Raw genomic sequence first — 23839 nt, forward strand, 5'->3', positions numbered from 1 at the left:
CTACATGCTACATGTCTAGATCGCGCACGCAGGAGAAGGGCGCTTTACGATCCTGAGAGCCGCAACTGGTATGAATGTGTGGGGCTCATCGCGTAGCTTTGGGCAGCTGAGGAAGTATCCGACCCGCCCTGAAACGCGCAGAAAGCTGGCGGCATAGCTTAAAGCGCGCGACAAGATGTCAGCCGGGCCGCTGGAGCAGCTTTGCAGCCCGACGTCGTTGGAACGAGACCGTGGCTATCAAGAAGCGCAGAGGTATCTGACAGCCGCCAAAGGCGCCGATGTCTCTGTTTTCGAAGCGGCCGTGCTCTCCTTGCTCGCGAACGAAAAGACGACCTGGGAGTCGAAGATTGGAGCGCTGCTCGGCGCGAAGGCGATCGTGGAACATCGCCGCAGTACGCGGCAGCCGAGCAACGAGCAGTTCGACGAAAATGTGGCCAGTGCTTGTCTCTCGTTGATAGCCGACCCAAACGTCAGCGTAAGGGTCGAAGCCGGTAAGCTTTTGACGATTGGATGAACGGGCACGTGAAACTCATGTAATTACGGTAGAACGTACCATTTACTTTCGCTTGTATCTAGGTCACGTACTCGGCACACTCTGCGCTGTGGATGGCGTCAAACTGTATGAGAAGCATCACAAGGAACTGGTACATTTGATCGAAGTTTACCTGGAGAACGACCCTTCGGAATGTGGCAGTATTAAGGACGACGGAAGGAGAGAGGACAGTATTTCGGTATATATAGACCTTTGTTGCATTTTTCGACCGATTCGTACTGATTCATGTCAATACGTACCCAGCCAGCGTTACTACTTTATTATTATTATTTTTTTTTTATGCTTGTGCTCTGGGCTTGCCACATTTGATCTTTGTACCTTCGCTGCTATCTTGGTTCAGAACGAATTGGAAACCAATCACAATCAGTGAGATTCTAACTGGTTCCAGTCGCTTTTTATGTCTTCAGTTGGTTTTGTTTTAACTGGAATGAGAAATCTAGCAAGAAAAGAATAATTGCAAACCGTTTGAAAATGATTGATAGTAGTTGAATTTTTGGAAAAGCAAGTTAGTGTTCTGAATAGAAATGGCGACTGTGCCTAGCTTTGGCGCTGTAGTACATACAACCTCTGCTTTCTTTGACTTCTGCAGCAGGATGGATCCAGTGCTGCTAAGGTTCTACTTAATACTGTTGGCTGGAGGCATCTGGAGACAAGCATCAAGTCAGTATAGCATTCCGCAGCAGTATTATTGCTGACTTGAGTGACGTTCACTGAGCACATGCATAAGCACTTCTACAACTCTTTTCTAGATGGTTCTGATCTTGTTGACAGGTAACGGGTAAAATGTAGGTGTACAAGCAACGACAAATGAAACACATTATGTTCACAGATCATGTGCCTGTCAGTTGAAGGCTGCCAGGTGTGAAATTTTCAGTGCATTTACGGTTGCGGTCAAAAGTCCCCGACCTCCCATCTAACTCTGAACCATGCCACACTATCTTTGCCAGTTTTTTTTTTTTCTATTGTTCTGTTCTATGAAGGGTTTGAACTATGTTTATGTTTATAATACCTTGTAGTTCTACTCCATGTAATGCCTTAACTTTGGAGCGTGTGAAACTTCAGGATAGATAAATAAAACTGCTGCTGCCTTTTTCTGAGCATTGGTTCTGAGTTTGGTTCTGAGCATGAGACAAAGATGTGAATTCTCGTAAGCTAAAGGGGGATGTTATGCTATCAGTACTGATCATGCTTTCATCATTGATGGATGTGTAATAGTTTTCCTGAAGGCCTTAGAATTCCTTAAATTCTTTGCTGCTGTGTACATGTCCTGCACATGTAACCTTTACCCTGCCCTCTCATGGATGTTCTGAAAATAGCACTTTTCCTGTCTGTATGCCTTTATTTCACGTCAACATTTTGCTGTTGCTGCAAAGCTGTGTAATGTCTGTTTGTTAACTGTCTTCTCTTAAAGGCACTGGCACACGGTCCTATTATAGATTTCTGTGGAATCTGATCACCTGGTTTTGCTACAGAATTGTTGTAGGTGCTTTAGGCGGCTTATAATTAAAAATGTTTTCAATGCCTCTGAATCGAGAGTGGCTGAGAGTAGTCATCTTTCTGATCTTTAACAACTGCCAACCGGACTTGTCACTATCGCCGCTATTGAGCCATTCGTCTGGGGGCACACATTTGCCCAGCACTCAACAGTTTGGGTTTTAACGCTAGTGATTTCACTGCCGGCATCTGTGCTTGCATTCCAGCCACACGCCACTGTTGTGTATTCAGAAGCCTGCTTGACTTGGGAAATATGGCTAGAACACCTCTACGTGTACGCTACTAGTATCCGTGCAGTGTCACTACTAGAGACTGGGCACATTCAAAGGAGCTATGATATGTCATTGATGTGTTTTAATCAGCTACTTTTGACAGCAGTGTGGGCACAGTTCTGGCAATCATTCCTCGAATGCATCTGTTCATTTTTGTTACAGATGCCTCCAAGCGGTCGTAGATGGTTGTGGCGCAAGTTTCGAAGGATTCGTAGACCACAACTTTATTGAGCTTCTCTCTAAGACTGCGCAACATGTGAGCCGCTTTGTTCGTGAAACGACCTTCTGCGTGATATCATCACTCGTCAGTTGCTGTTCAGGTATGGCCACTGGCAAAGCCCTGAAGGGGCGCCTTAATCGTACCTTATGAGCAACGAATGTTCTTAAGATAAACAGCAGACTGTGCCATTCGTTATGTATTCCTTGTAAAAATAATTTGGATGGCTCTGTGTGTTTTGGTTGATGTTGGTCAGGCAGCGTGCATTTTTGGCCGAGGGAGTATATTGATTTATTTCGTGATATCTAACAACCTCATCTGTCTACTCAGGAACCTGTATGAAGGGCAAGAGGCCACAGTCAGAACTGGGCATGGTCTTACTGATTGGTTTCCGATTGAGAAAGGGGTGAGGCAAGGCTGCATACTGTCGCCCTGTCTATTTAACCTATATGCAGAGTGCATCATGAGGAAGGCCGGTCTGGACGAGTCTTCAGCTATGAAATTTCAGCCATGAAATTAGGAGACACCTGCTTCTGGGAAAGAGAGCAATGGTTAGCCTTGACCGCCTAGTAAAGAGCAGAGACATTAGTCTGCCAACCAAGATCCGTATAACTCGTGCTATGGTCTTTCCAGTTGTGATGTATGGATGCGAGAGTTGGACTGTGAAAAAGGCTGACCGCCGAAGAATTGACGCGTTTGAATTGTGGTGCTGCGAAGACTCTTGAGAGTTCCTTGGACTGCCAGAAGATCAAATCAGTCGATATTGTCGACCATAAACCCTGACTGCTCATTGGAGGGTCAAATTCTAAAGTTAAAGCTCAGCTACTTTGGTCATCTGATGAGAAGAGAGGAGTCGCTGGAGAAAGATTTGATGTTGGGAAAGGTTGAGGGTCGCCGGAGAAGGGGTAGGCAGCGAACGCGATGGTTAGATGGCATCCTCGAGGCACTGCAGATGAAGTTATGTGATGTTAAGAAGATAGTGAGAGACCGGAAAGCGTGGCGTGACATGGTCCATAGGGTCACGAAGAGTCGGACACGACTGAACGCCTGAACTGAACTGATCTAACAACCTGGTGTTGATAAAACCGTGTCTAAATCGGATTCGCTAGTGGAGTAGTTTTCCTTTTGTCAATCCATTTAAGTGGTGCGAGACTTCATTTTTTCAGGTATTGGTTGTTATGTTTAACAGCCTTGTGCTGGAGCATTTCTTTAGCCTTTAGAAAATTATTGCACTTAGGCACTTGGAGTCTTTTGAACATTTTTTTAAATTTTGGCATCAGTGTAAAAGATTGGAGTATTTACAGACTTTATTTGCATTTTTCATGTGCCTTAAAAACATATCTATATTCATTTGCAACTTGCTAATGCTGCATTTATTTAGCTTTTCATAAATGCTATATTGTGCTTGGGTATAAGCGACCTTGAAAGTGCTTTTCTTATCCTTTTTTGTGGCCATGTCGAGTAGAAAGGCTGGAAGTTTCAGGCACTTTACATTTTTTTGATACATTTTTTTTTATAACAGAATATTTTGAGATTTATGTACCTTTTTTTGCAAAAGGTTTAAGTGTAAACAAGCAAAGTCATTGCCTTATCTACATGACTGGTGCCAGAATCAATATTCTAAGTGCAGTAGTATATTTTTAAAATTCAGAAACAACTCTTATTTTCGTTGAGGGCAGTTTTATAGCACTGAAATAGAGAGAGAGAGAGAGTAGAACTTTTTCCTTACACCAGCGGATGAAGGAGCTCCTGCCCTCCGTCGCTTGGGACGAAGTAGAGAAAGGGACCATAATAATTAGGGGTTTGTGAATATTTAAAACTTTCAATACAAATAAAAAAGGAATATGGGAAAACAATGCCTTCAAATATTGAATCCAATACTTAATCATTGAAAAAAAAAAAAGGAAATAAAACAATGCACATTGTTCTTGTTTATTCCAGAATGCACATTATGTTGTCAAACAAAATTAAACTAGAATTGTACAGAAGTGTACACCATATTGAAACATCCAGTGTGAATTTTACTCAGGATTCCGCATACTGCAGTGCAGCATATTCTGTAATTTTCAAATATTTGGAAAATCACGAGCATCAGTTTTTTTCGAATACGAATCTAATAACAAAATAAATAACGATTCATACTCAAAACGCCCTGCTGTGGTGGTGCAGTGGTTAAGGTGCTCGACTGCTATGCCCAAAGATGCGGGATCGAATCGCAGCCACGGCGGCTACTTTTCGATGGAGGCGAAAAACCAAGCGCTCATGTGCTGGGCAATGTCAATGCACGTTAAGGAACCCCAGGTGGTCGAAACTTCCGGAGTCCTTCACTACGGCATCTCTCATAGCCTGACTCGCTTTGGGATGTTAAACCCCACAAACCAAACTAATCATATTCGAAACATTGAATGTTCTCACTAATAATAATTCTATCTTCTCTACAGAACACGTCATGTCGGTGCAAGTTGTATAGCATAGCAGTTATTACTATCATTCAAAGTTTCAGCACTCTGCATTCAGTAGATTTAAAAAAAAAATGTACTTAAATAGGATAAGTATGGAGAAAACAATGCTACTAACGCTCTGGCCGAAGACGTGCAAGAAACTGGACACGCCATCAACTTGAACGGTGCACGTGTTCTTGCCAGAGAACGGATCACTTCTAGACGCTAGAGTCTTTGCGGATTCAGACCACTCATGGCTCACTAAATCGGACGTAAGGGAATCTGCCATCTGATTACGCAAGATCACTACGATGCATTTTTAGGAAGCTATAAACGCATGCTTTCTGTCTGGTTGGGCTTCCAAAATGTCGTTACGTTTTCATTAAACTTTGACTTGGTTAGTGACCCTATATTTTTCTTTATGAAAAATATGAAGCGGAATTATTTTTATCCAGTTTTCAGTTCTGATGCAAGTTGTATCTATACGAAAGGTTGCTAATTAGTAGCCATAGCTATTATTGCAACTGCTTTATAGCCAACTTTAGAAAACAATTTTTGAAAGTTTCGCCTGTCTTTGAACTAGTGACATCAGTAATGAAAAAACTCTGTGGTCACTGTTCTTTAACATAATGGGCTGTGGCCTAGCGTCGGAGATTTATCATTAAAGTTCAGTAGTCGCTAGGTGAAATTTTAACGTTGACACTTTAATAGTTCCCTTTTGATGGCACTTTTTCTGGCAGTGGAACCGAAGCTACACATGCAAAGCAGACCTTCTATGCCTACGCATTGGGATATAGTTTCACTAGCATTTACTAGCTTTTGTTTAAAACATAGTTTACTGTCAATATTAATGTAATAATATATTAGTAGATATATTTTCAATCACTTAACACAACCTGGCCCAACCCAATCCAGCTACCAGATTTCATCATTAGAATTCCAAGGGAAAAAAGATTCCTTGATTATGACAAATTCTGTCGCCAGTCTTGTTATAAAGGTTCTGTAGACAACGGGGTCAGCAGCAATGAAGCGAAGGTACTGTGCAGAGAGAAATGTGAAAATTACAAATGCTCTGCCCCGTGTAGTCCTTCCTTCGTTGCCGAGGAAAGCTGTAAGCGAGCGTAGCCTAGTTTGACCTAATAAAAGGCATCAAATGAAGTTGCTGAAGGTATTTAATTCTTCAAAAGAGATGTCACTTAACCTTTGCAGTTCATCTAAGTTGCAGGCAACAGTTCACAATACTAGATGGTGAAGGTTGTTATAATAGTAATAATAATTGGTTCACAGGAAGGAAAAGGCACAATATCTGTCACACTTGATTCTGTGGACACCTGAACCGCATCATAAGGGAAGGGAGGAAGGTGGGAGTGAAAGCGGAAAGAGAGAAAGAGGAGTCATTGTGGAAGGCTCCAGAGTAATTTCGACCACCTGGGGATCTTTAACGTACACTGTGTATATTGATGAAAACTGCTCTTCTTTAGGCCTGCATTTTCATTTTAACCAAGCCTTGTTTTATTTTCCATTGCAGTGTCTGGCTCAAAGAGTCCCTTTTCTCCCAACCGGTTTGGCCATGACATCAGCAGGTTCCTGGCAATTGGCTTGGCTGACAATTGGAGCCAGGTGCAGTAATTATTGTCTTTCTTTTCTGCTGCATGTGCCTGATAAGTAGCATAATTAGGTTTGCAGAAAAAAAAAAGATTTGAAGAAAAAAATCTCTGCAATGCTTCTTCTTCCCTTTTCTTTTTTACACTGCAGGTTCGCCTTGCGGCATCGGAAGCAACGAGGAAGTTCTTGCTGTCCTTCACCGAGAGGGAACGCGAGCTCTTCTTTCCCGAACTCCTGCCTCAGATGTGCCTTAACAGGTAACTATCTCCCGTTGGTATCAAAAGGTTGCTTTCTTTCCATGTTTCTATTCCAACCCATTCCAATCTGCAAATTGTCACGATGGCTGGTATTGATTTTCAGATACTACACAGCTGATGGAGTACGCATCTACTCTCAGGAGACCTGGCGACGGATTGCAAAAACGGAAGGCAAGGAGTTAGTCCAGAGACACATTGCTAGTGTGGTAAGCTGTGTGTGCTTCAGCTGTCTTTTTTGAACGGTGTGTTCAGAGGGAAAATGGAACTGCAAGCTCTCTTGCGGTACCGGTTTTACTGATGCCATTTGCATGGAATTATTAGAGCATCAAGGAGAAACAGACTGTCATCTCTTGAAGTGTTTAGAGAGTGTCTCGCATTCATTTCCTTGTTAGCATTGGAACACATATTTTGGAGGAATTAATGTTTTGAAGCCAGATGAGGGTGGAGTGAGACAACCACTGCATGGTTGAAGGCTGAGTGGAGAGAACCACTTGCTCTACTTCTGTGAGGTGGTTGTGCCATCAGCGCTCAAGGCATTCTTTAGTTGTATCTACTCTTGTAATATTCGACCACCAGGGTGCATCAGCGGGAGCTGCTTTTGTATTCTTGCTGAAATGTGGACGCTGGTGAGGCATGCATTTGACTTAAGGGCAGCCCTGTGGTTTTTTCAAACATTTGCGTATTGTGGCAAACATTTGCCGTGGTTTAACCCTGCTAGTTCCAGATGAAGTGAAAGCGTTACGTTTCTTGGTTACGTTTCTTGTTGCTCATCATCATCACTATCACTAGTGTCATAATTACCGACTAAATGCATCATCATTGTCATCACTACTACCATCAATATCATTATCACTAAGTGCAGCATCATTATTCTCACTGCTATCTTCACCATCGTTATCACTAAGTGCATCATCATTGTCATTGCTACTATCATCCTCTCACTAGACAATGAGAATTAAGATTTGGGTGGTGCGTGGTTTCGCTTATAGCCACGCTTTGTCCTCTGGCTCATTGAAGGTCAAACGTGAGCCTTCGCAGACCTTGTCCCAAAGTGGGGTAGTGAAGCATTTGCTTCAAAATTTTACAGTACGCTGTCCTCCCCATTCTGACGCATTTTACCAAATTTGAGAGCCATGTGGTACTTCATTTCTGCGCTACTCAATTTTATAATGTGCCACTTTCGCGGGCCCGGTTCAGTCAATTTCTGCGGGCAACACTGAGTTTGTGATGTCATAGATAACCCACATTTCTGCCTTCTCCCCATGTGATCAACAAATTTTCAGGCATGTATTAGGCTATCTTGGGCATCTTATGAACTATGTCGTGATTTCTAGTTTCTGTTTCCGCCATTAAACGCACACATGAGCGTTTTCAATACTACTTTATGTGACGTTGTTGATTTATCAACTCGAACGGCATTTCTGGCCTCAAAAACTTTTTCCGCTCCGATTTTCTGTTTGTTTTTTTCTTTTTCATTTTTAAAAACGGTTATACTTGGAATTTTGAGAAGTAGTTTGTTGCCTCAAAGACAGGGGACACCGGTAGATGTGATACAGCCAATAACTGTAACTCAAAATAGTGATAGTCACCGGGGTTGCCTTTTAAATGGCAAGCAGTTGTTGCCAGACTTTGTCAGCACTGTTTCAGTGTTTTAAGAACTAAAATGGCTTCGTGGTTTAGAATTCACGTGAGCTCATAAGTTGTTAATTTTTTGTTTGTCGTACGACATAAAACAACCCTTCTTTTGTGCAGCTAGCGTGCCTGCGGTCTATTTTTGGTCTAGTTGTTTTGTCGCAAGGATGGTAAAACTCTGCACAACCAGTATCCTGCTTACCTTGTCTTATATTTTTTTCCTGTTTCGATGGCTGCTTTGTGTAGGTTGACTACTATACATCCCAAGCGAGTGCAGAGAACCACGCTGTTCGGGAAGCTGCGTGTGCCTGCATCGCAGAACTTGCCTCCAAGGTGTGTAGCGACAACTTGTGCAGTGTCCTCCTTTAATACAGCTAGCAGTGCATTGTGCATGCTAGTAAGGCGCCCTTGCCTCTCGTCACATCTCAGGTCAGCTGACCTATGCCTAGTTAATTGTCGAAGGGAAGCTGAAACACTTTTTGGGGAATTTCATGTAATACACACGTTAGGATATGTGAAACTTACTAATGTTACCAAGTGGTTTTGCACTACCATTGAAAGATAATGACGTAAGTAACGATTAAATTTGTGACGATCTTCACGCTTCTCCTCATAGCATTGCAGCGATGTGGAAAAACTTGACGAGGACGTCATTATTAGCGACGTCTTAAATTTGGAATGCTTACGCCCAATTCTTTCTGTGAGTCATTCTCTGCAGCACTGGTTTTGTTCTTCAGCGCAGGCGTTTATGCATTGGAAATGCATCATCTCTATAGATGACATCATTAATGTCTCTACTTGTCACCGGGTGCTGTGGAAAAGCCTGATCTCTGAAATTTGCGATTTGTTCACTGATTACGTCGTCAGTTTCAATGCCAGCTTGAAATGACTTGGCATGATTTACCATCACTTTTCACAGATTACACTCTGTTAATTCATTTGACTGAATTCTAAAATCGGTTCAGCTGCCCTTCAAGGTGTAGTGACTTCAAGGGTTAAGCACTCTCATTGTTGACGATTTCGCTCTGAAGTGATCGCTAGTCGTGAGTTTTGGCTTAGCGGCAAGTTTTGTTGTTGCACTTGCCTGTTAAGAAATAAGCCACAAAATGCCGCCATCTGGTGCAGTATAGAAACCGTCAGACCAGTATGAAAGGCAGGATTTTCATAATGCAAAGAGTGCTAGCCTTGTCTTTTAGGATTTATTTTAAAGAAATGAGGAACTCATTCTTATTTTATTTGGAATCCTTTCACTGAGCTGTTGACATTTTCGGTCACAGATGGTTCTATTGTCTGTTTAGCTCTGACAGCGAGCAATTTTTGCCAGGCTTTGGCACAGTCTTTATCGTAGTGGAGATTATTGGGGAAGAGAAAGCCACCTGGTCTGGGAGTATATGGTGTTAAATGAAGCTCGCCCACGAATACATGTCTGGGTAGTTTCTGCTCAGTAAGATTAGGAAGTGGTTGTAAACATCTTTAAGAAAAATGCAGTAGTCAGCAGCTGCTTCGTGGTGATGCTTGCATTATAAACTGAGCTTGAATGCAAGGATTATGATTTGTAGTATGAGTCTATTGGCATATTATTGGCGCCTGCAATGTCATAAGGTTGTAACGTTCTACGACTTGTACGTTAACTCCTGCGCGAATTTCTTTCAGATAGCTCAGGATGCCGTGAGGCCACATGTGTCCCAACTTTTTAGGACACTTCTAGTCTGCTTTCGAGACCCTTCGTGGGCAGTTCGGGATGGTGAGTGTTCTTCGTGTTTGCATTTCTTATTTTAACTTCTTTTTTTTTTTTTTTTTTTTTACATGCTGTCTTATTATTTTGCAAAATTGTTGCTGGCCACCGCTGTCATTGCTAGAAAGTGTGTGAAGCCTTGTATTTTTCTTTCCTGCTGTTTTGCAGCCGCCTGTCTTGCTTGCGGGAACTTTGTGCTGTGCTACCCTGAAGAGTCGAAGTAAGTGATTCCCTTTGGGAGCACTCGGCATGCTTATCGTCTAAATATTTCTGTTCTTGCCATGGAGTTGAGTACCTTTTGGAAAAAAAAAATTGTGGGGGTGCATGGCTTGAACCTAGTGATAGAAAGAAAGCTGTGAGTGTTGTAGCGAATTTTTTTGCGGACTCCTAGATTTAATCGCCATCAAGTTTGAACGAACCTTCTCTCCTAGCAACTCGCTGTTGTCGTTCCCCTCTCCCAAGTACAGAGTTATCTGTCTTCTTCTTTCCTCCTCTTCTTCTTTTACTTCGCCCTTTTTTTTTTTTCTTTTAACCTTCTTCTTTCCTCCACCAACTCCTGGCCAAGCTCTCGGTCTATACCACGTGACAGTTGCTAGGCAACGGCGCACGGTGCCACACCGACGGCTTGAAAACCTAGCGCAGTGTAGCTTTCGCTACAAAAGAGCCATTTATTTCGGTTATGCACTTTGAAAGAATACATACATTCTAGTGCATCTTTGAACATAGTTCTAGTGCTGGCTGATAAACTTAATAAGAGTGTGTTCACCTACTGTTTAAAGCGATGAAAATGTACCATTGTAGTTCAGCATTGCGATTTTGTTTTACATACCTCTGGCCCTTCTTATCTCCAGGGCATCCTTGAAGACTGTCTACCCGTTGTTCTTTAGCAACCTGCAAGATTGTATACCATCTGTGAGGCAAGGGGCTGCAGCAGCCCTCAGCAATGTTGTTCGAGCCTACGGTATGTGTAAGCTTGGAACATTTTTTATTTCCATTATGTGATTGTTCTGGTTGACGTTAGTAGAAACGGTTTATGCCAATGCTTCAAATTTGTTTTGACCTAAAGACTTGTTTCGTGCAACACGGCTGTAATATATACTGTCAAAGCCACCAGTGCTTTTTGTTTTATTATGCTCATAGCCACATATTGGCGGATTATATATATATATATAAATAAAGTATTATCACTTTAAGAATTCTTTTAAGAATGTTTTAAAAGAGTGAAGGTCGTTGTATCCTAATGAGGTCATGCTGCATGGGTCATGCGGGGAAAAAAAACTCGTCGCCACTAAGAGCGCAGAGACAAAATACTAAAATACATTTTTATTATTTGTCAGTAAAAGAATCTCTGTATGACAAAGTTTGAAAACACAAACTTACAGTTTTCGGTAGTAAGTCCATAGACTGTCGAGAATTGAAACAGACGCTGCAGTGCAGTTGTTTTCATGTTTCTGAGTAGTCCCTGCCTCATCGCTTTCATTTAGCTCTTTGCGTTTTTTTTTATCACTTGGCCCCACAGCGTTGTTTGAATTTGTTGTTATAGCAGTTAGCTGAGTCCTCCACAACTGTCATCGTCGTGTAGTGTAATTTCATGTATGTACACAGGTTGAGCCGATAAACAAATTGTTTACCACGCTTGTGCTACTCGACTGCCCGTATGTCCATGCGACAGCATGCCTGCTTACCTCGCTGCAGGCCAGGAAGCCTACCTGGTAGTGAAAGCCAAAATCACCGAAGGCCTAGCTGGAGTGGCGAAGCAGCCGGCAGAGAGTCTGATCTACCGGGACGTGCAGGGCTGGGGTTCGAGCACCAGCCCAGCTAGTCTGAGAGCCATCAAGAAGGCTCACGACAACGACCCAGCCCTACACAGCAATCAACAGGTGTGCACAGTACGTAGCGATGATTGGCCTCTCTGCTCGAGAGATGCACTAAGAAGCATGACTCTGGAATGTGAAGATGTCTACTCCTGCATGTTGTCCCCTATTGAATGGTTGGCATGGTTTGTGTGTCTCCTGTGGCAGCAAAGTACATTTGCAAAGCCTTTTTGATTCTGTGCTTCCGTGGGAGTCTTAGTTGTGCAAAGAGCGACCTTATATAATTGTTGTGCTGAACTTCATTTACCATTCTGCATTGTGCGTGTGGTTACAAGGCGTATCGTCAAGCTGCCATAGGTAGGAAATATTGACGGCTTTCGACAGCATAAGCATTCTCCTCTCCACACAGGTGGTGCGATAAGTAGCACTGCCACAAGCTTTTATACTTTCATGAGCATGTAATGCATAGCAATATAACTGGGCAGATGTTTCAGTGGCATGAAGGCGTCATGTCTGTGTCCCCGTATTTTTTCTCTTCACACTATGTACCGTGGAGTATTATGGTTAAAAAATTAGTCAACTCAAGTCAAGAAGTATGATTTGTTACTGTTGCTACAAATTGGCAAAAGCAGAAATCATTTAACTATTTCGCTTGAACCAAGTGCAAAGGCACAGTGGGTAGATAATCTTCATGAACAGGTAATCTTCATGAATAGTTAGAGTGCGGTTTCTTTTATGCGAAGCTCACTATTACGACATTTTAAAGTTGTCGCATATGGCTGTTGTCATGAATTCCTTAGCCAGTTCGCCAACCTTTCGTCTTTTCTCTGATTTCTCTGAAGACCTTTTCCTGTGAAAACCTTACCCCAAGAGCCGGACTGCCGACAGATTGGAACTATCGGAAGCCATCAGAGCCTTGGGAGCTAGCTGACGGGTATGTACATGCCTGGCAAATCTCTGTTGCATGTTCTCTGCGGGCCCATTAATACTGGCTTTAAGAAAATTGCAGTGTTTGGGTAATTTTCTTGTCTTTGCGATGGTTATACTCACGTCTTGCATTTTCGGGCAATGCTATCGGCAGATTTTAAAAAATCCAATGCAATCTAGGGATTTCCAGACATGTGCCCAGTTCTCAATTGATTCTAACACTGTCGATTCTCACTGGCCGGCCGTAATGTGCCTTCCCTTTCCCCGAGATGGTTTCCCATTCTAAGCCTGTGACTTGTCACACTCTGGGGTTTTCTGTTCTTTCAGGTGCATCCACCTGATATCGGAACTGTCCCAGGTACCTCAGGTGTCGACCAGTGTTGCGGAATTCCTGCCCGCCCTGTCCGAAGCGTCTAGGCATCGGCATTACACTCATCATGTGGTGCTGTTGGAGACACTATGCAATCAGGCAAGAGATAGTTTCTCATTTGCCTCTTTGTTCATGCTATGGCCATCATGCGGTGGTGTGTAGCAGGAATCAAAAAAGGGCACTGGTTTTTATAGGAAACAGTTGCTGCTAGTTAAGGGGAGACGCGGGTCTTAAAACGGTCGAAAATGGTCAAAAAGTCGATTTTGGGAAAAACTCATTTTCGGAAGGTTTATCCTTTCGAGCATCTACAGTAAAATTATTAACGCTGAATTCGGTCGGGAAATGCGATAAAATCGGCTTTCAAAACACCACGGCAGCGACGAAATGGCCCCGAAAAGAGAGACTTTGTTCGAACTTCCCGCGCGCGCCGCCGGCGTTGCAGCCGGCCGATCGCCGCCATCTTGGGCTTGTTTTGAAGCTGGTTTCTTTGTGCGCAATTTGAGCTATCTCAAAATGGCGTCGCTCAAGCCGAGCGGCGGTTCGGGCCGGTTTCCCGAAGGCCGTTTTCGGGTCGCTGATTGGCTCGCACGCGGCGCGCGCCGTTCTGCGCCTCCCATTGGCTGGTGTGACCGTCTACGTCATTTTTTTTTCTTTCTCTTGCGTTCGCCGCTGTGGCTGTCGCTTCGTGCGCGTCTGTTTTTGCGCTCGTGTTTCTCTACACGCCGTGTTTCCGCCTTGTGCCGGGAGTTTCTCTTTGCGATCGAGATGCCGGGAGACAGTCGATTGAAACCGAGCACGCAACGAGCTTTTGGAAGCCGGAAGAAACGTCCGTGGAACAAAAAACAGCAGGCAGCGGCCACCAGTGCGTCGCCGGGGCCTGCAGTGCCGGACTCGTTGGATCCGCCGGGTACATCAAGCACGCTGCCCGATGACGACACCGCGGGACCAAGTTGCAGCACGAATCGTATCTCGGATCGTGGTACACTTCGTGTTGATGCTGTGTACTATTCGTCGACCGAGCAGGCGCAGCGTGTTGAGCGATCGGCGCAAGCAAAGTCCGTTCTGTCGGAAAAGTCAGCAACCCAGCGCAAGTTTGACCTTCTTGGCGTCAGTGCGGATTACCAGACAGCTGATGCCGGTACCCAGTTCGTGATTGTGGACTTGAAGGTTTTGAACAATTTTTTCGCGCAAGCGAAGTGCGGAACCTGCGGCGCAGGAAGTCTGCGTTTGAGCAAGGCAACAGATAAGAAGTACGGCCTTGCTGTAAAGCTTCTGCTTGTCTGCGAAAACTGCGATTTCGAACAGAAGCAGTTCTCTTCCCCAAGAATAAGCGAAGCAGTTCTCTTCCCCAACTGTTTGCCCGGTGGAGCTCTCGTCTCCTTGGCTCCGGTCCTCACTTTCACCTCAAAAAAAAAAAAAAACAAAAAAAAAACAAAAAAAAAAAAAAGTCAACCCCTAACTTCTCGAAAGTAACCTCTATAATTTCATCACACTTACACATTCGACATTTTTTTTTTTAAATGTTTCCTTGGATGGAATAAGACACTTTTTGTTTTGTTTTGTAGGGAAACTGATAGGGAACATCTGAGTAACATCCGTTGTCGAAGATTCTTCCCAATATTTTCTGCACTCAGTGTCAAAACTTCAAACGAGTTTTTCTCAGCTTCATGTTTTTTGGTGACATGACTAGCCTTACGGAACTTTTCATTGGGTTTTTGTGGTGCAATTTTAATAAATCTTATACCGTTGAATTCAGAAAGGTTTGAACTGTGGAGCTATGCTATTTTTATATTGCTAAGTTGAACATATCAAATTTATTGAACAATAATGTCAGCTAATTATATTTTCGAATTGTGGGGCATCTACATAATTGAATATTTTTATACTGTGATGTACATCAATGATAATATAAATAGCATAGCTCCACATGGCAGGTCTTTGGCTACAACTACATTTTAATCGGAACGAAAAAATATTGAGGGAAACTGTCCTAACGACCCGTAAGAAATTACCAAATTAGGCTTTGGTTATTTCCCAATAACATTAGAACTAATTGAGATAGAGTAAAACTAATTACATTTTTGAAAACAGGAGGAAGAAATACATATACACACCCAATTTCGTTATTATATCTCTAAAAATAAAAATTTTCATTTTAAGACCAGTGTCTCCCCTTAATATAAGAGGTAAAAAGAACTGACCAGAGACCGAAAAAGAAGCTTAACTCAATTTTTGGGGAACTATCTGCCTGCAGCATGGTACTTGCAGTGGTGTGAAAAAAAAAAAATTAAGGCAGCATTGAAATGTGTGGTATCGGTTAAGATGAAAGTATTATAACAGTTGTATCTTACCTGTACTGACCTATGGGGCTGAAACGTAGGCTAACGAAAAGGGTTCTACTTCAGTTGAGGATAATGCAGAGTGGCTATGGAATGAAAAATCGTTGGGGTAACATTAAGAGATAAGAAGCACGCAGAGTGGGTCAGAAAAATAACTCGAGTTAATGACATTCAAGTGGAAATCAAGAAGAAGAAATGGGCATGGGCAGGGCACATAGTGCAAAGAGAGGACAACAGGTTAGGGTAACAAGTCAGATTCGAAGGGAAGAAAAGCATAGCAGGGGTCAGCAGAAAGTTAGGTGGGCAGATGATGTTAAGAAGTTCGCAGGGGTCAGGTGGATGCAGTTAGCACAGGACCGGGTTAATTGGAGGAATATGGGAAAAGCCTTTGCCCTGCAGTGGGCAAAGGCTTGAATGATTAGATTTTTAATTAAGTAATTGAATGATTAGATTTTTGTCCTCGGCATTCGCTTTCCTTTCCTGCAGCTTCCCAACATGGTGAAAGGCGTGGGAAAGCGGACGTTCAAGGCACACCTCGAACTTTTCTTTGAGCCCATCTTCTACAGCCTGGTAGGTGTGAAACCGTATGGTCTTGGCTTGACTTGAAACATTTCTGTGCTCCTCACACATGCCTGGGTTTTGGCACCCGACTACTGAGCATGCGGTTGACAGACCGTGACTGCCCGAGTCTGTCACGAGGGTCAATTTTAGGCAAAGCTGCTGTTGCACTTAGGGAAAACAGGATGCCCACCAAGGTCTGAATAATATGCCTCGCACACGTGACGTGGCATGAATAGTGGCGAACGTGCTGATATGCTATGTCGATGCTTTGCGAGTTGTACTGGACTCAGGAGTCACTTTTTCCTGCATGAGCTGCACCAACGTAGCATAAGTATAAAAAAAGAAGGGAACGACCTTAGTGCTTGCAGCTAACTGCTGCGTTCGTGTCACCACTACAACCTGCGTGATGCATTTGCCTCTTTATTCAAAGTTCTTAGTACTTTTGACCTCTCTACTTAATCACATTTAATCTGACTCTCAATCATCTTAATCTAAACTTGCCTCAGAAAGTCACATTATGAGGGTCTTGCATACGCACAATTATCTACTCCGAATCGAGCTCCATAAACTGAGAATCTAAAGAGGCGAATGAAGTTTGTTCCAGTTTATTCTTATTGCTGGTTGACATTTTAAAACTGCCAGTGCTGATGTGTGGTTGGCGCCATGGTAAATCACAGATCTCTGTGTTGTATTTTAGAGTGCTGGTTGGCTTAGTGTTAGACATCCTTAGGTGCTTTTTCTTTTTCAGAATTGCGAGAATGCCTTGACGTCAAGTGCGGCGAGTCAGTGTTTGAATCAGCTGTCAAGTTTGTTTGGACCGAGTATTCTGAGGGCCAGAGTGGAACAGTGGAACTCGAGGTAATTTCCTTTTGCATCTTTGCTCTTTTGCATTTGCTTTCGAAAGGGTGACCCGTTTTACAAATACAAACATGTGACAAGGTGCAGCTGCCGACCGTTGTTTTTTTCGAACTCTGCGGGACTTGAGAAATGGTCCGGATAACCGAACTGTCCGAAAAATTCATGAACTTAAAAAAAAAATTGCTTTTCTGCAAAAAACATCGGTTTTACGAATCACGAACTTCACTATTCACAATATTTCGTCTATATGTCGATAAAAGGGAGTCATAGCATAGACGATCTGCTACTGTGATCAGTTAAATGTGCACCACACATATGCACATGCTAGCGTGATTCGAAACGGCGTACCCGGCCGCCAGTGCGGGCGCGCTGACTGCAGTCAGCACCATGGTGCCTTTGTGGCAGGTGTGCATGCTGCCAGGAAGCATGCAACTCGCTCAAGGCGGTCAATGCACGCGCAGTGGTGCCCCGCAGAAACAGATCTTGCTAAGCTGTAACCACTATAGTCCTCCAGTTAGAATATCTCGGCCTGTCATGCTTTGGTCATGTCTATACCACTTCACGACATACTGTGACGCAAAGGCTGTGCTCATGCCACGAACAGTTAATGCGCCGCGTGAAGCAATAACATTCAGTTTCCGTTTTCATGGTTAACGACTGTAGCAAAGACTGCGAGATACAACTCACGGCAAAAAAACGAGCGAAACAAGAGTCCCCTGCATTTCCCCATGGGCAGCGGTGTCTGAGCGTGCTGCTGCGGACAGTGCTCACGGTCTATTTTTCCACCCGATCGCGCGCTCTAGGCTACTGCGGTGGCAAGGCTGAGCATTCCCTTATTGCCCTTGTCTCCAACAACGGCAACGGTTCACAGAGAGCCAATTAAGCTAGTCTTTCCGAATGACGCTTTGCCTAAACTTTCACAGCCACACAAAACCGGAACGTTCGCGACTATGATGTCTGCTCGCATCTATTTCATGCCGAGAAAAAAAAAAACACACAAAAAAAACAAGCTTTCTGCCAAACAACAATCTCCACAGTATTGATGGCACCAAATTTGTTCCGAAAAATCGAACCTTTGAACACCATAGGGTCCGAAATATCTCGTGAAAATGTGCACATTCCTATGGGGCGCATGACGATTCCTGAATGAAGTCCGAAAAATTGATCGGCTACTGTACCTTACGAACTCGCATAATGCTCGCACATTTTTTTTTTTTTTGCGGAAAATCGATGCCAGGTTAGGACGTGCGATAATTATGCGGAGAAATTTTCGAGCAATTATTTTGGAGCGCTAAAAGAAAATTTAAATGGGTGCGAATCGGGATTCTTAGTCCGGCTGTTGTAACTATAACCGAAACATTACTCAAGCATTCTAGTGAAGCATCCCCAAAACACGACGGGGTCATTTTGTGAAGAGTGCCTTCCCGACATAGCAAGTTCACGCAGTCAAGCATTGGTTGCAGTGAAGTGCACAGTGCGATGAAACGGCGGTGAATTCCAACATTTTCGATCTATTTGGCAATTTTCAAGTGTTCGAAAATTCTGATTATCAGTTTTCCGAATACAAATATGAATCTAATAACAAACTTATTTGATTCGTGTTCGAAATTTTGGACATTCGCACAGCCCTAGTTGTGAGCGAATTCGATAGCAATGCTTATGTTTTCTTGGTGGTGTTAAAAAAAGGAACTCTTTGCATAATCTGAGAGAGAGAAAGTAATTTAATGACAGGAAAGTTAAAGGAGGTCGGCCGGCAGTAAGGAGACGCCGGCCTACTGCTCCACACCGTGGAAAAGGGAAACATAATCAGAGGGTTTTCTCTTTGTCTGTTCCAGGTACTTAGAACAGCTCGACGCCAACCTTCACATAGCCGGTCTCTGAAGACAGTTCCGTTAGCACCCAAGCCACAATGTATCAAAGCTACGTGCCACGGCGGAACTTAATTTGTGTACCTAACTTTCTCTTCCTGCACGTAGAGGCGGGTGCGCAAAGCACCCTTATACATAATCTAGAAAAAATGGCTAAGTGGCCGCAATTTTGAGAAACCAATCATTCCACGCAAAGTTGACCATAGCGAGTGTTGATGCTGCTGATGAGAAAGATAAAGCCGCCGTTCCTGGTGATCTCTTAACGGAAAATGATCGATCAATGGCTCTCTTGTGATTGATAGCTACGTCTCCTTGCCACTTATCACTGGAGGGAAAATCGAGTGTCTTTGCTTTTCTTCCTTAGTTGGGATATTGACAGCACGAGCGCCTCTGTATGTTGTGGCGAATACAGCCATCCCAGGGTGACAAGGCACGAACACTGCTTTTTGCTCTTTTGTTTAAAAACATTGTGATGCCCTTTCTACTGCCTCTGTCTTCCCTTACGTTTGTTTGTTTGTTTGTTTGTTTGCAAGAAAACTCGTCTAAAAGACTGCAAGTAACCTAGTTGTTTGTGGCATGTTTATACATATGCTCTGTCATTGTTGTCCTCTCTGGCAGAATCTTTATTATTTTGTAATAAACACTTTCAAAGTATAATGCTAATAGCAGGTTTTGGCTTTTTATTTTTCTTTGCTATCACTGTTGTAGGCATCAGTGGGCTATGCAAATGTATAAAAGCTTGTGTGTTCAGTCCCATCAAAGAGTAAGTAAAGCCATGCATATGCATTCTTCCTGCTTTGTTAAGCCTAACGACTGTTCGTCAGATAAATGGAACTGTGCCATGCTTTTCATGTTTTAATAAAACGAGGATGCGGTGTACCGAGTGTAAAACTTGTTTAATTTGCAAAAAACATGCCTCTCTCTCCAGCACTGTCTGGATAAATGGAGTGGATGCCAGAAAAGAAGAGCACAAATGCATGAACAATACAGCACGGAAACAAAAATGGATACAAAAAATATATATATAATAAGCATTACAAACAAACACCAGCTGCTCGCAATGCAAGGCGTAAAATGGACAAAAGAAATAACGGCTTAGATCTACAGATTATGACTCCATGCATAGGCCACACAAGCAAATTCTGCAAGCCTGTTCTCAGGCCCGACTCGCCGTTGCTGCAAATTAAGTTGCGTAACCTTGCACAAACCATGTCTTAATGGCACAAAATGATGGCAAGCACCCTTTCCTGCTTTTCCAACTTGCAGCAGTGGTTTATTAAAAGGCTTCTTTGTCTGTTAGCTGACACTAGTAGTAGCGTTAGAGAGGAACTACCGTTTCTAAAAGAGGAACTGCGAAGAGCTCTCCACGCCACAAAAAAGGAAAAAAAAAGGAAAAGCCTTCCCTTGGCTATATCCTCCTCAGAGGCAACACATTCAAGTTAAGCCAAAACGTGAGATACAAAACATGACTAGACAGCAGTCTTCTCAGCATCAAAAAAGGAATGCTACAAAGTCACGACAAATAGCAAAAGTATAGCTTGAGTGGTCCCCTAATGCATACTAAAATGGAATACTAAGTTTACAATACGCGAGAGTATTGTCCAAATGAAACATGGACTATGGTAGCGGTCACGAAATACTTGAGCATTCTCATGCTGAACATGAAATGCATAACCGCCAACGTGCCAATATTTCTGGCATTAACCACCATAGTTGGAATTCCTAGTTTCATGTGGACAATGCTTCAAGAAATGCATTCGTCTCTGCCACATTATGAAAGACAACCTTTGTGAATACTATTAAGCACCACGGAAAAGGAAGCTTAACAAGTGAGCATTTCAAAAGTATATACAGTGTTCTGCAGCTTTATTGGAACCGTTATGAAAAATTATGCTGCCTTAACTGGAATTTGCAACGAAAACGTGCAGAAAGCCGTCGAATTTGAAACGTGCCACACTTTGCTCGGTGTTTTTGCATTGCGGCACTTTCCTCCAGTGACACCAGATGGTGCCACCACTGCCTTTTGCTAGAAACTCGTCACAGACCGTTCCGATTCCTCATCATGAGCGGCAACTTACCGCGCAACAAAAGGGTCAACAGCACGCAACCTTTGTGTGCGGTTTCACTACAAACAAGCCTCCGGTTAAAGTGGGGAATTTTTCAAAACGGTTCCGATAAATTTGCAGAACACTGTATAATGAGCTTCAAAAAATGCACGTGAAAAAAATGGGAAATTGAAGTCATAAAGCAACAACACATTCAACAAAGTATGTGAAACCTTTCAAGCTGACATTTAGCACGCGAGAACGCGCTTCATGTTCCGAAGCCTTGCAAACTTGTAGAGAGCGTACTTTCATAGATCAGCTTAGTGTGGCAAGCTAAAACGGGTATACAACCTGTGGAAACTTTGAAAAAACTTGCATACAGCTCATGATGAAGCATGGCAGGTATTGGAGCTAGGAAAGAGCAGCAACTACAATTTGGCGACATTTTCGCCTTTGAAAGTGCGCCCTACACTTTGAGAGTAGATCCGATAAAAACTGTTCCAGCTACAGCAGGCGGTTGAGGAATGAATGATTCAAGTACACAACACAGGATAGTGTTATTAATATGAAAGAATCTATAAATGCTGCGACGAAGAAATGCCACCGTTTTTCACACCTCTTGGTGTTCCATGCCAACTGGTGCTGACGTTCTCGAAGCACGCTTGAAACGAAGATAACAGAGTTCAATAACTAGCTACAGTGAGCAATGCATTGAATGAAAAGCTACTGTGTGCTTTGCATAATTTGACACGTCAACAATGGCTCGTAGAAAGGGAAGCCGCAGAAAAAAACGAAATTGCCAGAGGAACCGGCAGAATCACTGCGGTGCGGCACGCAGACGGCACCCAAGGCACGTGGGAAGTGTCCGTTCGTTGCCGCGCCAATCAAGTTCGTACTGGTTCGCGCGTTTTCGCTACCCATCACCAGCCCAGAACAGCTCCGCACAAAACACAAACGGCCTCTTCGTTTGCCGAGACTCGGTGACGCGAAAGTCTTGTCAGCTTTGTTGTAGCACCAACCACAAGAGGTCACGCACTGGCGATGTAGCCGGGTGTGTACGCACGACACAGTGCTGGATCCCCTCGTGGAAAATGTGACGGTAGTAGTAGAACGAGATTCACAAAAAGCAGATCAGATCATGCCGAAGCCTTCGGTGCCTTCGTTGATGGATAGCCTCAGAGCACGCTCGAACTGCTCGTACGAGTCATAGTCGGGAAGGCACAGTTGATTGAAACTGGAAAGGTAAGAAAGGAATGCAAACAGTCGGGCGGCTTTACGTCACTTGCCGTCCATCACGAAGCAGTAGCATACACCACTGGGAAAACTTACTTGTGTGTGTGGTTTGGGCAAAAATGCTTTGACTTTTTGCATAATTACATGACATTACAACGTTTTATTGAAAATAACTTTATAAGAACTCTGATAAAATTTCTCTTACATCACAAACCTCCTTTGGCATAGGAGGGCGAGGAAAATCGAACTCTCTGGGGCCCTTGAATCCCCAGTAAGACAAGCTACCCCTAGTCCACGCAGGCGCGTCCATATATGGCTTGATTAAAGCGCAGCTTTACATAGATTTTCAGCTTTGAATTTTCGTAATGAGGTGGTAGCTGGCATACCTATAAGAATTTTATACAGGAAATCTAAAACGTCTGAACTTGTGGTATGATCACAAAGTGCAACAAAGCAAGAGGGGTCCGAACCAATACAACAGCGCTGACCACATGTTAAAGATCCTTGGGTGGTCGAAATTTCTGGAGCCCTCCACTAAGGCCCGAGTTCGTTTAGGGACGTTAAACCCTGCAGACCTATAAGCCTAGAATAGACGAACAAATCTGCTACAAGAGGCAGGTTGCTTGTCAGAAAACCTGAACATAGAAAAAGAATATTAAGGTGAAACCCTTTAAGTGCTCATACTCGTGGTGACTGTCTGTTACATCCAAAAGGCTGAAACGGCACAATGCATTACGCCGTCGCCGTCGTATGAAGTGGTAGCTGGCAGCTGACATGGCCGAGCACTAACTGGATATAGGGCTTCTTGACATTACGTTTGGCAGGAGCTGCCAACTCGGGCCTCTATTTTCGTACGGGAGGGTGTTATCAGAATCAGCCTGCCAAAAACCCTTGCATTCATGTTATCCCTAGGCCGCGCAGGCACATTTATATGGCTCAGTAAAAGCGGGGCTTTATCTGTTGGCTGGTTAGAGGTGCTGTAGTGGAGGGCTTTGGACCACCACGCGATAGAGGCTTTTGCCTCATCACACTTAAGTGGTCAAAAGAGCCCCCTAGAATTTTATTAAACCATTTCCTCGATATGAATAGCTACCACAGTTCATGAAACAATTGCTTTAGTATACCTCCTTCTGAATTTGAGCAATGAAACTTTGGGACAGCACAGAAAAGAAAGCGTACAAGCAGATACTATGATTGCCAAGAAATCAATATTTTTTTCCCATTTTTTGTGTGTGATTTAAAAGTCATCTCCCCTTTTGAACACCAGTGAACAGAAATAAGATGAATGTCTACATCTGAGCTGGCCTTTGCATCTTCTTCTTAGCAAACAGGATGAAAGACGGGACGAGAATGGAAAAAAAAAAAATCTGATTTGGCTTGGTGATATATATGCCAGGTTGAACGTCCCAAAGTGACATTGACAATGAGGGGATGCCTGCAAAAGGAAGGCTCCGAAAACTTTGACCAGCTGCGGTTCCTTAACGAGCACTGACATCGCATAGCATACGGGTGCCTTGCTTTTTTGCCTCAATCGAAAAGCTGCTGCTGTGGCTGCGGTCAAACCTGTGTCCTCATGATTAGCAGTTGAGCATTCTAACCAATGAGCAACCATGGCGGG

General features: G+C 43.5%; 2 protein-coding genes across 4 annotated transcripts in view; one reads left to right on the forward strand and one right to left on the reverse strand.

The window, feature by feature from the left end:
• The first annotated feature begins 86 nt into the window (after positions 1 to 86).
• On the forward strand, positions 87 to 19834 carry LOC146176444 (uncharacterized). 3 transcript variants are annotated; one of them, XM_084582781.1, is made up of 17 exons: positions 87 to 491; positions 577 to 731; positions 1143 to 1213; positions 2482 to 2639; positions 6506 to 6597; positions 6733 to 6839; positions 6943 to 7045; positions 8718 to 8804; positions 10125 to 10215; positions 10375 to 10426; positions 11058 to 11167; positions 11902 to 12095; positions 12863 to 12954; positions 13275 to 13416; positions 16143 to 16226; positions 16966 to 17075; positions 18911 to 19834. In XM_084582781.1, the coding sequence occupies exons 1-17, from the start codon at positions 176 to 178 to the stop codon at positions 18954 to 18956; spliced, it is 2010 nt and encodes a 669-aa protein (XP_084438907.1). In that variant the 5' UTR covers positions 87 to 175; the 3' UTR covers positions 18957 to 19834. The 3 variants fall into 3 exon arrangements, with proteins under 3 accessions (XP_084438907.1, XP_084438909.1, XP_084438908.1); XM_084582783.1 differs by having other exon boundaries at positions 11902 to 12086; XM_084582782.1 differs by having other exon boundaries at positions 1146 to 1213.
• The window catches only part of LOC146176445 (apoptosis-resistant E3 ubiquitin protein ligase 1), a 79384-nt gene continuing 74992 nt past the window's right edge, over positions 19448 to 23839 (reverse strand). Inside the window, exon 20 of the mRNA XM_084582780.1 lies at positions 19448 to 22222. Within this exon, the coding sequence (XP_084438906.1) occupies positions 22120 to 22222 (103 nt within the window). The 3' untranslated portion in view covers positions 19448 to 22119. The remainder of the gene's footprint in view (positions 22223 to 23839) is intronic.

This window comes from Amblyomma maculatum, chromosome 10 (genome assembly GCF_055883805.1).
Source record: "Amblyomma maculatum isolate TAMU_Amacu chromosome 10, ASM5588380v1, whole genome shotgun sequence".
NCBI classification, from domain to species: Eukaryota; Metazoa; Arthropoda; class Arachnida; order Ixodida; family Ixodidae; genus Amblyomma; species Amblyomma maculatum.